Here is a 16481-nt window from a genome sequence, read left to right as displayed (position 1 = left end):
ATTGTTAAGTAAAGAGACTGTAGGACACAAATGATTGCCCACATCTGCGTCTTAAAATAAATTAAGGTAGTATCTTACAGTTCATCAAATAATGAGTTTTCTGGCTTAATTAATGAGGAAGCTCAATAAGGGGAGCACTAACTATCCCATATATTGTGCTTGTAACAGGACTAACCCTTGAGCTTGAGATTTAGCTGTTGGTGTTGTCTTTTTTGTTTTTAAGTTTCAGCTGCTGGATATTAATTGATCATTGATATAACTTTTTAGGAAGGTTTTTATTACTTAGTCTTGTCTAAGAGCAAAAATCTTTGTGTGTTCCTTCTTACGTTCTGTGAGTTGACTCCAACTCATCTTCAAAGTATAATTTAGAAGTTGATCTTTCAAGTGGAGGCAAATTACTTGCTTTCAAAATGCTTTGGCAGAAGAGCTTCTTTTGAGAAAATGGACAGACAAGTGACTTGGGCTGGAGAACGAAAGTCATGAGAAAACTGGTTGTCAGGTGGTTCTTGCACTCCTCTGTGATTATGATGTCTAGGGTGTGTGCAGTGTGGGGAGGAGCACCAGTGAGAGGGAGCCTAACTCAAACTCCAATTTTCAAGTCTCTACAATTGCAAGACAGTGAAAAATATTGGTCCTTTGGCAAGCTATATAAATAAATCTCACAAGAAAAAAATTGTGACTTTGGAAATGCATAGAACTTGATATATTCATAACATAGTGAACATTAAAACCTGTTTTCTCAGCCAGGGATTTTAAATAAAACCCTCACATAAGGAAATGCTGTGAAAAAGTATATCTTATAAGGAAGAAAATAGCACAGCAAGATTAGCTGGAAAGCTCCAAAAATTTTACCCCTCTTTTCTTAAAAATATCTCTTCCATGGGCTTCCTTAACACGCATTCCTTTGTTCTGTTTTTCCTTCTTAGATCACTCATCTCTTTTCTTTACTGGCTCCCTTCTTTCCCTCTTTTTAGCTATAAATATCCTACAGATATTTCCTCTGACCTTAAGGAAGTGATGTTATCTCCTCACTTCAATTATTACTTCTATAAAATGTTACCACTTGTGTCTCCAGCCTTGACCTCACTGCTTCTCATCACTCTTCTTTATCCATTGGCTTTTCTACTTACATTCTCATCATTTCCTGAGAAGTGATAAATTTATATATTCAATGGAATTCTTTTTATTATTTGTATATAAGTTAATATATTTTTAAGCTCTGTTTCTAGAACTTAAGAATGTGGAGCTTCCCCTTAATTTCTTTGATAATATTATCTTGTGGAATCATTTTCTGAGTAATTTTGAGACAAAATTTAATTTTAACCCAAGATAATAAGAGAAAGATCAAATAAGAGAACCTCATTTCTGTGACAGCCTGAAGAAACCATTTTCCAATAAGTTTTTGTACTCAAATATTTAATTAGAGCTATGTCAGGTAAAAAAAAAAAAGTCATTACAAAAATATTCAGCCAATATTATAAGTGAAAAACTCTGCAACTACATGATGGAGAATTCTTACCTAACATTGGTAATGGGTGTTGAGAAGTGAATATATATATTTAAAAATAGAAAATTCTACAGAAAATAGAACATAAATTCAAAAGAAGTGCTTATCAAATCTAAAGCAAATGCTACCATCTAAAATGTTTTCTAAGTCATATAAGCCTTCAATGCAAATAGATAAACAATTATTGATATCTTTAATTGGCATAGCTTTTGGTAGTTGTTTGAAAACTTGATAATTATGTTCACATCTTGATTGAGGGATTGGCCTCAATCAAAACAGCTTATGCTGTTGGATAAAGCACAGTGAACTACCAACGGGAATTGGAAGAAACCAGCTATTACAAGTGATTACTCTGAGAGACAGAAACTGTAAGTGATCCTCCTACTTCCTAAATTAGTGAAGTAGACAAAGTTTTATCTTCGTGTTCATCTCCTCTTATAGGCTTCCTCTTGACTGCCATCATTTGTTGACAACTTCTCATCATCTCTCTCCATCCGCAGTCCTCCCATATGCTGAATCATATGATTCTACCGTCTTAATATGTCTGAAATCCATTCTCCGTCCCCAGGCCACTACCACTACCTCAGCTCATTTTATCCTTTTCTCTTTTCTTAACTAATTGCAGGACCGTGTTAACTGATCACCCTGCTTCTAGTCTTGCTCCTTCTTCAATCCATTTGTTATACTGTTACTAGAAGGATCATTTTAAGATGCAAATCAGAACATACCTTACTCCTATATAAAATCTCCTAGTGAGTCCCTGCAAGAAAAAAGTTTAGGAGAGATCCTAAGCTTCTTGTCATAGTATATAAGACTCTTCAACATCCTAGCACACAAATCCTACTTAGAATAAGTTTAACTTGATTTTTTTTCAGTCAACTGAAAATGGTTACATAGTCAAGATCATTTGTACTGATATGCTGCCTAAATGGCCATCCCTGAAAATCCTTGAAGAATAACGTCAACCAAAAGGTATATCCACTACAGTATTGTCTGAGATGGTGAGGGATTGCTAACTGGCCTCAAATAATAACACACATAAAAAGAAAAACAGCATGGGGTAGTATGGTACTTTGGACTCCCATACACCTGGGTTTAAACTTTGGTGCTTTTCTTTACATGCTGTGTAATTCTGAACTACATTGTTCTTATTTTTAATGGGGCTATTAATAACAATTCCATGAGATTGTTGTGAGCATTAAATGAGATAGACTTTCTCACTTAGCTTATAGATATTCTCAAAGCACATTCAAGAAATAGTAGTTCCTTTTGCCTTCTAATGCTTCATTCACATTAACAAGAATCAAAGGGCAAATAATAAAGATGAAATCAGTGCAGGGGACTGTATCAACCCAGGGTAAAAGTGGTTTGGAAATATGGTGGAAATGCCTAACAGGACTACCATTTGACAAAGAAGGTAGGCCCTGTGTTGGAAGAAGTCTGGGAAGACACAAGCAACTGGAGAGAGAAATATGTGTGTGTGTGTTGTAGAAGTAGTTGTAGTTGCTGTTGTAGCAGCAGTCGTAGCAATACTAGTAGTAGTAGGAATAGATGGAATCAACCAGGGAATGTGTAGAGCAAGACAGCTAATAGCTACCACTTATCGAACACTTTCCCTTATGTACCAAGCCTTGTGCTAAATGCTTTGCATGTGTTAATTAATACAAGAGACTTAATGCAGGCAAAGGAGACCAAAAGGAAACACAACTGTCAGTGAGGAAATAAAAACACTTAAGAGATGAACAGCGAAAAGTCACCTCTATAGAGGAATAATAATAAGTTGGCAGAGAGACAGAGAGCAAACTCAAAGATCATGATGTTGCTCAATCAAGGGAGAATAGGATCTTAAGGGGCAGACAAAGAGGAACAAATGCTGGAGAAATATTAAAGTAGGGAAAAGACCAGAAAGTGTCCTTTGGAATGGGCAGTTAGGAGGCCTTCGATGTCATTTTCCAGAGAAATGTTCCTGAAGTGGTGAGGTCTGAAACCAGATTATAGTGGGCTGAGGAGTGAATAGGAGGTGAGGAAATTTGGACAAAAGGTGTAGACTACTCTTAAAAGAAGATTGTAAAATTTGGGAGAAAGGGCAGCAGTTCAAAGGGACACAATTGAGAACTGGTTGTTGAAAGTTAGAATTGGAAATATCAAATCTAATTCACCTTGCATATTAATGTTTTGGGAATCATTTTGAATTCATGAGGCATAGATTTAGAAGATACTTTCCTCTAAAGCTTTGCTAATACAGATTTTTCCACTAAATGGAAATGAGTATTAATCCAGTATAGCTTCATGGTTGTGCTCTCTGTAAGTTTCAATAATAAAAGTTAGATAAAGGCATACAGAAGAGAAAACTGTGGCTTTAAATAAACTACAAATTCTAAGGAAAACATTGGCATAAGCATAAATTGAGGAAGACTCCAAATAAGTCATAGGAAATGAGTTACCACTTAAAGCAAAGAAAAATTTAATTTCAAAGTGTAGATATTTATTGAAGGCCTACTAGGTATAAGATGCCATATTTAATTTTGGCAATTTCAACCGAGATTTATTGCCATTCCATTCCGTCTGAACATTACCTTATTCTACTTTCTCTTCTGTGGGATATTTATTTCCTCTTGATATGGTCATTTCTTCCTTCTTCATAGTTGTCAGTTACTTTCATAAGATGCAGTATAGAGCGGGAGCTAAATGGGGCCAAGTCAAATAAGTTAAAGTAGGAGAAAGATTCAGCAAGAACAATAGGGCCTGTGCTCTTATAGGCGTTACTTTTGGAATCTCTGGAATTTAAATGATAAGATCAGCCTATTTTAGTTAGAAGGATCAAATTCCAGTGCCTCAGGTGAGAAATCATTTTACTGCTTACATTTTACTGTGACAAGTTTAGAACATGAAAAAAAAGTTTAAAATTTTATGTAATAGTGGTTCACCCATAGTGATAATTAATGGGAAGATTAAGTTGCAAGGGTAAGTAGTATAAGCATTCAGAGAAAAACATGATCAATAAGGTAAGGTATTTGTAGGGGATTCTCATGGAGAACTTGAAAACTGAGCTTGGGCTTGAGACTGGGTATGTGGCAAGAGAAAGGTAAGGGAGGCTTTCTAGGAAGAAGGAGCAGAACATGCAAATAAATGTTTAAATTACAACCTGGGAATTGAAAGGACTTCATGGAGATCTTTTTGAGAGTCAACTGGTAAATAAAAATATCTTTAAAGTGTTATGTATATAGTGCTTCCCTATTATCAAAATAAAGAGCTTTGATCCATTTTCTGGGCTCATAAAACAACCACTTAATGGGAGGCACTTTGTGGGGCTTATCCTTCCTTCCATCATAGCAGGTACCAAGTTACCAGCCCATATTTGAATCTTGGTTCTTTAATAACAGTAATGCTGATACGTATGTCAGTTATGCAAACCTAAGTATGACTCACTTCAGTTCCTTAAAGAGTTTTTAAAAAATTAAGATATCTTTTCTGTGAAGAAACTTGTGTCTCACAATTTCACTAATAGTTTTGTTATTGTTTTTGAGGAAAAAAATCAAAACTATCTATGTTGTCAAAAAATTTGAAACAACAGAATTTTATGCCCTATAAAAATCTTAATGAGCTAATGTATGTAAAACTCCAATCACAGTTCCCGGCATGAAGCAGGCACTTGGGGTTTGCTAAAGGTTAATTTGAAATAAATGATCAATACATGTTTGTTGAATTGAATTATTTAAAATTTGTGTCATATAATTGGGTCCTAATTGTTAATGTTTAAATTCCCTTATGACTGTGGTAGGTATATATTCCAAATTTTTTTTTTACTAGAAATACAGTCCAATTCAACAATTGTTTGGATGCCTATTATATACTTAGTATAGTGGTGAATAAAATAGATTCAGACTATGACTTCGTGGGGCTTCATGTAGTAGAAAGAATGTGAAGTTGTTTTACCAACTTTTTCAGGTTCTGGAGGAGAAGCAAGGATAAAATGATTTGATGGATATATGTCCCAGCCTAAATGTTAATATGAGTGTATTTGTCTTAGCCACATGACAGGAATATCTGTACATCAAAATATATTATATTCCCATAAGATTGCTTAGAAGATACTTTCCCCATCATGACTCTCCAAACCATAAAAATCAATAAATGCATTTTTCTCATATAAATAATGTGAAATTATTCAGATAATTCCAATGTACATTACTCTCAATGGTGAAATATTTCTTTGAATTTTAAAACAAACTAAATAAAACCTACAGTTCAATAATGACTCTGTGCAGTTTCATTAAAACTTACATTTTGACAGTTTCTCAGAAGGCCAACACTTCATAATTAATGAATGTTCAGCCAAAAGGTTGACCTTCTGAATGACTGGATAAGTGCAAACTTAGGAGGAAAAAAAATTTGCTTTGGGCTATTTGTTGAAGCCTAAGAGCCATTATCTTTTAGAATGAAAGTAAGTTCTGGAACCATGCCTAAGAAATTGGCTCTATATGTTAACATTTGAGAGTCCTTTTTACAATAAAAATTCATGCTGTCTTCTTTATTTTATGCTATATTTAAAATCAGAGAAAATGTAAAAAGCTTCATTTACCTTGATCGTTTGTGACCTCCTTTAAAGGTTCCTAAGATTGAACTTGCAGGCATGTGAAGTCTAACATACCAGGCGCTTGATATAAATGGCCCTGGCATTCTTTTCCAAGCTGAATCTACAGAGCTCCAACTGACAGAAAGCTTCTTTTCATCTGAGATTGAGTTAGTTAGTTCATTTACTTAAAGGTTGATATTAATGAGATCAAGGTCACAGGAGGGGCCTGATGCAAAGAAACTTTGAAGTCAAACAGACCTAGATTTGAATTCCAGTTCTGCCCCTTACTAGCTATGTGACCTCAAATAAGTTACCTAGCTTCCTAGAGGCTCAGTTTCTTCACCTTTAAAATGAGAGAGTAGCACCTATCTTTCCGTGTTTTGGAGTGGAACAGTTAAAGGTCACTCAAGTTACCGTTTATGCACTTAGTTCAGGGTCTGATACATAATATACTCTTCACAAATGTTAATCGTGGTTTTAATTTTTCATTAGAAAAACAACTCACTGTACACGTTGTATATTGTATTGATCACTAGTCAGCAAAATCCAGATCTCAGCAAAAACATTGGTCTGGGAATGTATAGAAGGCTATACACCTGCTTATATTTTTGGCCCCACCAGAAATTTCAGATGTTCCAACAAGAATTCCTTGTCTCTTTGTGTGACAATTACAATAAGTTCTAATGTTATCCCAGTGATTGAAAAAATTGTGAGAATGAGCATATAAAATAGCACAGTTTTAGCTCATATAGGCTCAATAAGTTGTGCATTGATGCATGAATAAGTGGATGATTGAATGAATGAACTATTTAAAACTATGGAGCACTCAGAAACAAAGCTTGAGGCCAGAGACTGAAGATTCACTTCTCTGCTAACATTGACTTGCTCCATGACTTTCAGAAATTTCCCAGGGCAGGTCCGGTGGCGCAGCGGTTAAGTTTGCATGCTCCGCTTTTCGGCAGCCCGGGGTTCTCCGGTTCGGATCCTGGGTGCAGACATGGCACCGCTTGGCAAAAGCCATGCTGTGGTAGGCGTCCCACGTATGAAGTAGAGGAAGATGGGCACGGATGTTAGCTCAGGGCCAGGCTTCCTCAGCAAAAAGAGGAGGACTGGCAATAGTTAGCTCAGGTCTAATCTTCCTCAAAAAAAAGAAAAAAATTCCCCGATTCCTCTGATTCTTAATTTCCTCCTCTTTAAAACATAGGGATTTGATATGTAATGTCCATGGTCCCTCTCCACTCCTGACGGGCTATGATTCAAACAGGCAAGGAAGCCATTTGTTTATAGAAACAGAAGTGGTGTTTGGAGCATAAGTTCCCAGAGCTCTTAGATCTCATCTTCCTGTTTTCTCTTAAGTCTAACAGACTTTTGAAAATTTCCCCACATGTATATTATTTGACCAATTGAAGAATAGACAGTGCATTAGAAAAATCCACAGTGAAAATGAGCACATCTGAAGGCAATGATTCCAATCAGTTTTCCAGAGAAGAGGGACTTAGACATGGGTCTTTGGGAGGAGAAGAAATCTGAAGGGTCAGCAGATTTGTTGGCAATTTATGGCTTTCCATCAAGACAGTTGGATAACAGCTCCTGGCACTGTTTTTCACTTGCTCATTCATTCATTCATTCATTCATTCGATGAATGCTTATTGAATGATTACTATTTGCATAGCAACATGCTAAGGTAGGATTATAGAGACAGATTTGTCCTTAAAAAATTTGCTCTTTAATAGAGATGATAAGGCGTGTATATAAATATTTTAAATGTTCTAAACAGCATGAAATAAAGATATATGAGATTTAAGAGAAAGAAAATTTCAGCAAATTAGTTGGCAATTAAAGGAGGAAAATCAAAGAAATCTTGGAGGACATGGCATTTAGTTTGAGTTTAAAGATCTGTAGATTGGGCAGAAGAGGATTCCTGACTGAAGAAATAATGTGAACCAAGACTCAAAGGAGAAGGAAACAGAATGAAGTTTGACTATACAATTGGGTTTATGAAAAGAGATTAATGGGAATATGTTAAAAAGGATACCATCTGATTGAGAGGACCTTGAATGCCGTAGTAAGTGGTTTGGTCTTTATGTTCTAGGTAGGAGCAAGCCTTTGGAGGTTTCAGAGAAGGGAGGTGGAAGAAAGTTGTTTCAGATGGTGACTCCTGAAGAAGAGCTGTGCATTGTGGTTGTAAAATGAATTTTGACGGGCAGATGCCCCAAATGAAGCTCCTAACTGAGCTCTCTTTCTTGTCCAGGCTGCTGATATACTGTTGCAACATGGAGCTAATGTCAATGTTCAAGATGCAGTTTTTTTCACTCCCTTGCACATTGCTTCATACTATGGGCACGAACAGGTAAGTCTGACAAGAGAACTTTCAAAGGCTGGGGGACCACTTAAGTGCTCCAGGCTTTTGTTGAACTGTCTTAGCTTCAAAGAAAGGATATTTAAGATATCCTTTGAATTATTTTTGCTGTATTCTCATCAGCTCCACCCTGGAGGAGCTTGCAGATCCACAGAAACATTGCAGCTGCTGAGTTATTCATTTTTACTGCCTACTTTAGTACACAGGGAGGCGGTGGGGTACGTGGGTAAGGGCACAGCCGCAGGGGTCAGTCAGCCTGAAGTTGAAAAGCTCCTAGCTTTATGACCATGTGTAAGTTATATAATCTCTCTGATCTTCAGTTTCTTCATCTACAAAATAGAGAAACTATTAATACTACCTACCTCTTAGTGTTGCTGTTATAATGAGATATTAATTTATAGTGTTTGGGAAATGCTCAATAAATGTCACTGTGATGATGCTAATGACAATAACAATAAAACAAATCTTAATGGCCTTTCCAACAGTTCTCTGAAAAAAGATGTCTTTCAGAAACATGGTTGCCTCTTTTCTACTGTCCTGGCATGTGGTGGGCTAAGAAGTCTCCCAAAATATGTTCATGTTCTAATGTCCTGAACCTGTGAGCATTACTTCCAGAGGGACTTTGCAGATGGGCTCAAGTTAAAGATCTTGAGATGATGAGACTATCCTGTATTATCTGGGTGGACCTGATGCAATCACAAGGATCCTTATAATAGGCAGCAGGAAATCAAAATGGATAATAGGACATGTGACAATGGAAGCAAGAGGTTAAAGTTGCCGGAGTGCAGCTCCAGCTGGTAGGGTTCCTGAGGGATGAACGGTGTCAGCGAAAAAAGAAGTTACGGTGAGACTGGAAGTGAGGTTTCCAAGTCTGATTTATTCAAAGCATTCAAGCACTTATATAGGGTCCAGGTCACGCACTTATGATTTCATGGAATTGTCTCAGTACATAATTTTGGCAAACAAAATGGGTATATAAGCATATCTTGTTACAATATTAGCACAGTATGTCTGTGAGAAGCAAGCAACCTTTGTTAATTATAGATATTGACCTTTTCTATATGTCTACTAGGCGTCTAGATGTCTAAGACTGATTGCAAAACGGGGTGTAATGTCTAGACTCAGTTCCCCATGAGTCGAATGGCCCTAAGCCTCTATCTTTATTCCTATAATAATGAAAGCAGAAGTATTGCAAAGCATAAGGGGATTGAAAGCCACACAGGTACAGTGCTTGGGGTTTCTCTTTTACCATTAACTATTTTATAAGGTTCTCAATCCTCATCATAATCCCAGTTCCCCTGTGTCAATATATTATGATATTTTTCTGCAACTTTATCAGGATCGTGAGTTGCCTTAGGAAGGGGTAGTTTTTGCATGCCTCTGCCCCTGGGTGGGTGCCACCATTTACCTTCTGTCCTAACAGGCCTAGGATAATATCTACCTCCTAGAAGGACCTGAGGAGGGAATGTTCTCCTTAGAGGCTGATTATTAGAAGGCTTCCTCCTTGAGAGCTGTCCAAGCTCATTTACCGCCTTTCCAGGAGGGGGTCAGAACGTTTTTTCCCTTCAGGCTGTTGTTCCCCTGAACCCACCCTAGAAGGCCAGGTTACACCAGCTTCTTTGTCCTGCGTGGAGAGATTTTCCCCAAGATATCCCCATGTACAGAAAAAGAACAGCGAGAGCAATACTGCTAAGATTAGTAGCATGAGTAGGATCAGGAGCGGCCGACCGCCATCTTCTGAGGGTCCACCGTTCGTTCCCTCATCTCTCGCCCGGACCGTTGCCCTTGGGTAGAGGCTTAGCTGACTGGTGGGCGGCTCCCGGCATAAAATGATGCAAGAAGGGGCCGCAAACTAAGGAATGCAGCAACCTGTAGAAGCTGAAAAAGCAAAGAAATGATAGCCTCCAGAGGGGATGAAACCTGCCAACACCTTGACTTTAGACTTTTGACTTCCAGGACTATAAAAGAATCAGTCTGTGCTGTTTTAATCTAATAAATTTGTGGTAATTTGTTACAGTGGCAATGGGAAACTAATATGTGGAATAATCTAGATAAACTAAAGAACAATCACTAAATGTGTTTTAAATATGTAATCTGCTTTAAATAAATAATTATATAACATACATATTTATAAAATTTGAGATTCTGTAATAAAGTAATAATATGTATAGAATGCTTTAAAGTTTACAGTGTACCTTCATTCAATAAATAATTTCATTTGACCTACAGGGACAATCTTATGAATTTAGTAAGAGTTACCACGTGAAAAAGCTCATACTGTGGGACAGGCATTGTGTTAAGACCTTTATGTGGATTTTTTTTTCTAATTTTGCCACAAGCCTGAAATTAGCTATTATTTGCCCCTTCTTAGCAATGATATACACGTTGCTCGCTCAAGTCAGGCAGCATGCAAGAGTCATGCAGCTGATAAGTAGAAGAGCTGGAATACGTGCTCAGGTCTGTCTGATCCCAAAGCCCATACTCATCCTATGGTAGCAAAGAGCCTCTTCTTACCCCTTTTCTATCACTGAGACAAATAAAGTCCAGGCAATTTGCTTAAGTGGTAGAGCTAGAATTCAAGGTCAGGTGCTCTAACTCCAAAGTCCATTCATTGTCAACCTTAACATAGCCAAAGACAAAATTTTTATATGCTACTTTCAAATGCTGCCCTTTAATTACACTGAAGGAACGAAATAGAACCAAATAAAACAGAAATACAAACATTACTGGATAACAAAACTTTTGACATGGCGTGTTCACTCTTCCTCATGTTATATCTCTAGATCTCTAGTCTTACTCAACTATGAGGTAGAATTATACCTTTTTACTTTCGTAGAGGTCATGCCGTTGCACTGCCTGAGGATCCCAAGTTGAAAATCAAACTCACTTGTGTCCCTGTGCTGTTCTAGTCATTGTGCCTTTCTTTCTTGGCTAGCTGGCATATGCTTGGACACTCTCAGACCCGTGAAGCGTGACCTGCAGCTAGGGAAGATTGCTCATTTCATTGATGTGCAGCTCAGAGTGCACTGGAGTGCACTGGAGAGCTGGGCACTGAAAAGGCTTTTGAAAGCACAGGGTCCAACAGCCCAGGTGATGAAAAAATTCCATACTTTCCTGACTTCAGGCACAGACAGAGTGTACACAATGCATGTTATTTGTAGAGTCGTCCTCTTTGGCGATTAACCTTGTCACCCAGCAGAAACATAAAGAGCTGCTATGCATGTTGGGTGGAGAGCTAAATTTGCTTACTTTCCCTGAATATATAGTCACAGTCTTATAAAATTATGCTAAAATGTGGATGGCCCTTTTATGATAAGGGACTCACTTTCTGTGTGTGAAGACAGCACGTAAGTAATTTATGGATGCTATTGTCATTTTCTAAAATATGCTGACAGGAAAATGGTACATTCGATATATAAATATGCCTAATGTGCCATGTTCCTAGCCATTTGTTTATTTACTTATTTTTAAGTGGGAGAGTAGATGTTTTGTACCAAGAGCAATATTTCCTAGGTATATAATAATAATGCTTAATAGACAATCGATTTCAAAGATAGTTTAAATATGTCCATTATAAAGTCACGTAATCAGAATTTATGGAATCTGTGTAAGTGGAAATATCTGCTGAGGAGTGCAAAGTTCTTGAGACTAAACTTACACTGTTCTGATTTCTCCTGAATTAAGTATTGTCTGACCATTAGCTGACAAACTGATAAAATACACGTATTCCACATTGGGGCTACTACTTCTGCTAGCATTAATTGAGTACCAAGCACTTTTTAAAATGCTTTACATGTAATAATTTATTTATTCCTCACGACAGTTCTGTGAGGTCGAACTATTATCATCCCCATCTTAGCAATGGAGAGACTGAGGTTTCTAAAGGTCAAATAATGTATTCAAGTTGATGTAGCTAATGAGTAGAAGCCTGATTTCAGAACACTTTTTCTTCACCCACTAAACTCAATAGGTAGTTTCCCCACATGCCACCTGGCTAACTTTTTGCCCAGAATTTCTTTCAAATATGTACTATATTTTTGAGAGGTTTCTGCCCAAGACATTTTTATTTGCTGCCACATAGAAAGTCAAAATAGTTTTAGAGCTTGAATTCGCTTTTGTGCTGACACCTCAGTGGTCAGGACAATTGCAGGGGTCCTCCCAAAACTGTTATTTTAATGACACATGCCTCCTAACTTATCTCTTGGGATCACTGTGATGACTTCTGAAATTCGCAGGGGAGGCAATGTCAGGTTTAGAGAAATTATTTAGAAAGTTTCTAGATGGATATGTACATAATTTGAAGGAATTTCCTAAGTCACCTGAAACAACCCCTGGAAGACTCCTAAGTTATTTAATACTTTATCTTTCTGTGTTCCTTTGGATGTGGATCTCAACTAATTGGGGAAGATGCGAGGGCTAGCGTAGCTATCTTCCGTTTACTCACAAATCCAGAAAAGAACTCAGAACTCCAGTAGCAAGGTGAACATCGGTGACCCATGCCTGGAGCTGCTGTGAAAATCAAGAATCAAATGAACATTGCTGGCTCTGGCCAGAAGGAGACTTTGGAAAAGATTGTTCAGAGAAGATTACAGGTGGCTTTAGAGAGGATTATTTACGTACAATGAAGACTCAACCCTGAGATCGCTCCAGTTTTGGGCTTCCTGTTAGGTGATATAATAATAAATTTCCTGTTGTTTAGCAAGCTGAGTTAGGATTTTCTGTTATTTTCGGGTAAAAATAATCTAAGAGAAGGCCTTAATGATATGTCTTCTTCCATATTACTGAAAGCTTTATGTTATTGTTTAATTTTTGATACTAATTTCAAATGAATGGATCCTTTAGGTAACACGCCTCCTTTTGAAATTTGGTGCTGATGTAAATGTAAGTGGCGAAGTTGGAGATAGGCCCCTCCACCTAGCGTCTGCAAAAGGATTCTTTAATATTGCAAAACTCTTGATGGAAGAAGGCAGCAAAGCAGATGGTAAGATTGTATGTTTAGAAGACCTTTGCTATCTTTTACTTTGCATGTACTTTTTACTTGTACTTTCCTTATTTACTAGGAAATAATCTTGAAGCTGATTAATCCTGTACTCATATACTATTTTGTTCCACAAGTCATAATTTATTATTTTTAATATATTAATTAAACCTATATGTTAATTTTTCTTTACACATTGTAGCTCAACTCTTAATATATCTGGTGCTCCAGTAAAAGTAAGGGATTTTCCTAGATAAATTATTCCTATTTGTTGTTATTCACTGATCTTGTTTTTAATTGAGGTAAAATTTACATATACCACAATTCTCAGATCTTAAATGAGTATTGACATAAGTGGATATTTACTTATGCACACACCCACGTAAAAACCACCTAGATCAAGATAGACTATTTTCATCTGAAAAGTTGAAAATAGTTCATCTGGAAAGTTCCCAATGCCCCATTCTCAGTAAATAGCTTTCGCCACCAAAGGTAATCAAAATTCTGGTTTCTATTGCCATAGGTTAGTTTTTTCTGTTCCTAAATTTCGTATAATTTTGTGACTTCCTTCTTATGATCAATAAGATGATTTTGACTGTAATCCTTGTTGTTGTATGAATCATAGCTTATTTTTTACCATGATTATTTATTGGTGAAGATTATATGAATATTCCTCAATTTGTTTATGCATTCTCCTACTAATGGGCATTTGAATGTTTCTAGTGTTTAGCTTTTATGAATATGGCTGCCAGAAATATTATTATTTAATTATTTTGGTAGACATATGTGCTCACCTCTCTTAGCTATATATATATACATATGAGTGGAATTGCTGGATCAAAGGGTTTGCATATGTTTCACTTTTTAGGAAATTTCAGACAAATTTTCCGAAGAGTTTGTACTATTTTTCACTCCCACAGCGACATATGAGAATTCCAGTTTGTCCCCACATCCTACCCAGTGTTTGATATTACTCTTATTTTTAATGGAAATTGAGTTAGAATATGATCAAGTTAGGAAAAAAGCTTTAGAATACACAGAAAGATTTTAGATGCAATAAACAGAGTGCAACTTTTTATTTTTTAAATTATAAAATGAATTTTTGAAAATTAATTAAAAATTGATTATGGAAAAAGTTCTTACTTTCTCTTTCTTTTTTTCTTCCTTACAAACTTTATTTTTTGACGCAGATTCACTCAGAGTTACATCTTATCATTAAATTCTCTCAGGCATATCCAACATTCTTCCGTTGACCCTCAAGAGACCTAATTAAAAGCCCAGCTGTAAGACCTGCTGGCCTTTGCAACAGAAATGATGCACGTTTCCAAAAGGACAAGGTTGTCAAAGCTCCAGAACTGCCAGTTCCTTGGTCCAAAGTTGAGATTAATACGCAGTCAATAAAGCTAATCAATATTTTCATCTACTCCTAAGGAAAATACAAAGGTTCATAGAGACAACTATGGCAAGAGGCTAGGGCACTTTCCAGTTTCCATGTTGGAAATAGGGGCATTTTATTTTGTAGAGTCTGAGAAACATAATTTATGTCAGTTTCTATATGAGTCAGTGTGCAATAACTCAGGCATCTTCTCTATAGCATTATCATAAGCAATCTGTGTTGTCAAGATGCAAGGGGCATGTTCCTTGGACCTTGTTTAAGCAGTCTCTTTGATTCTGCTGGTTTAGAATAGGAAGAGGTACACCTGTGTGAACTACTGAACACATAATTGTGTTTTTGAAACTGCTTCGCTCTGCCAAGGGTTCAGGATCCACTCACTTTTTTCCTTTTATTACCGATGCCAACTTTAGCTTTTTATTCCTCTGTGCAACTCCAAAGCTCGGTGGTGTTGAAATGAGTGTCATTTATGATCAGCATGTCTCCAGGATCAAAGGACTCTTCTATGAAAGGCATTGAAATGTGTACCCGTATTCCCCTTACATACCAGCGTCATAGGATATAATTTTTAAAATTTTCTTTCTGACTCACACAATCACTACGTGCCTCCTCCTCAATCATTTAACAAGTCAAGAGACAGCATGACTCAGATTTTTAAGTATTTTTATTTCCTTCTAATGCACAATTGCTATTTAAGTCTCTTTTGCATTTCAACCAATTGGAAAGAATAAACCAGAAGATCTGTTGTGCTGACAGACACTGCACAGGATTTATTATCAGCTGGTTCACTTACTCCAAAATGTAGCTAAGCCTCCAGATGATTTATTTTAGATCTGGACTTTGCCTGTGGTGAATGGACATACGAGGAAAAGTAAATGAATGACCCCAAAAGGAACACTAATTGAAATCTGGTATTTACAGTTTGTTTCCATGATAACAGAATGTCACAAGTGTAAATAAATTCAGGTTACAAAATTAGCCAAAATGTAATTCTGAAAGCAATCTCTTCAGTTCAGCATGCTTGGGAGGCTGACCTATTCAGTCATGTGTGTTTTAACTCTCTGGTCTTCTTCCCTGTACCTCTTAGGGCAATGAAAAAGGAGAAATGTAATGCTTATTGAATGAGATTGAAAAAGGTCAAAATATTGTCAGACTCTGTAAGAAGAAAATAATGATACAGTCCTCACAATTTATCACTTTAATAAAGTTAACCATGGAAAATTTAAAATTCAGAACTTACTAATTTTTTGTGATTTGAATGGTAAATGCTATAGTTCTTTTAACATGGACTTGGATATTGTAGAAAGTCACAAAAACTTCTAGAGCATGGTTAGTAAGAGGAAGTATTTTATTTTTAAATAAATATCTTGTCAGAGCTATTACATAGATTTGTTATTGAAAATTTATTTAAGACACACTTGGAAGTTGTTCTCCAGAGTTAATGGGGTGTGCTGACATTGCTGGGTTAATATAGAAATTTTTAATTTATCTTTAAGATCAATAGGCAGAAATAAGACAGAAGTAGCATCCGTCCACCTACCCATTCATGCAATCTTTCTCTCAAAAGTCATCACTGAACACATAGTCTCTTCAAAGTAGAAGACTAGGTACTAAATATTTTCCTAATAATGATTTGTATGTGTTCCTTTGCTTGAAATTCTCCTTTAT

The 16481-nt window shown here is 36.6% G+C and overlaps 1 protein-coding gene across 8 annotated transcripts in view; it reads left to right on the top strand.

Annotated features, from left to right (window-relative positions):
• The window catches only part of TNNI3K (TNNI3 interacting kinase), a 265432-nt gene that overhangs the window by 69642 nt on the left and 179309 nt on the right, over positions 1-16481 (top strand). For all 8 annotated transcript variants that reach the window (NM_001204809.2, XM_070266387.1, XM_070266389.1 and 5 more), the window contains 2 exon segments: positions 8335-8433; positions 13285-13423. In NM_001204809.2, coding sequence (NP_001191738.1) covers positions 8335-8433; positions 13285-13423 — 238 coding nt within the window.

This window comes from Equus caballus, chromosome 5, assembly GCF_041296265.1.
Source record: "Equus caballus isolate H_3958 breed thoroughbred chromosome 5, TB-T2T, whole genome shotgun sequence".
Classification (NCBI taxonomy): Eukaryota; Metazoa; Chordata; class Mammalia; order Perissodactyla; family Equidae; genus Equus; species Equus caballus.
The sequence above is the reverse complement of the archived record's forward strand: the minus strand, read 5'-3'. Positions and strand labels throughout refer to the sequence as shown.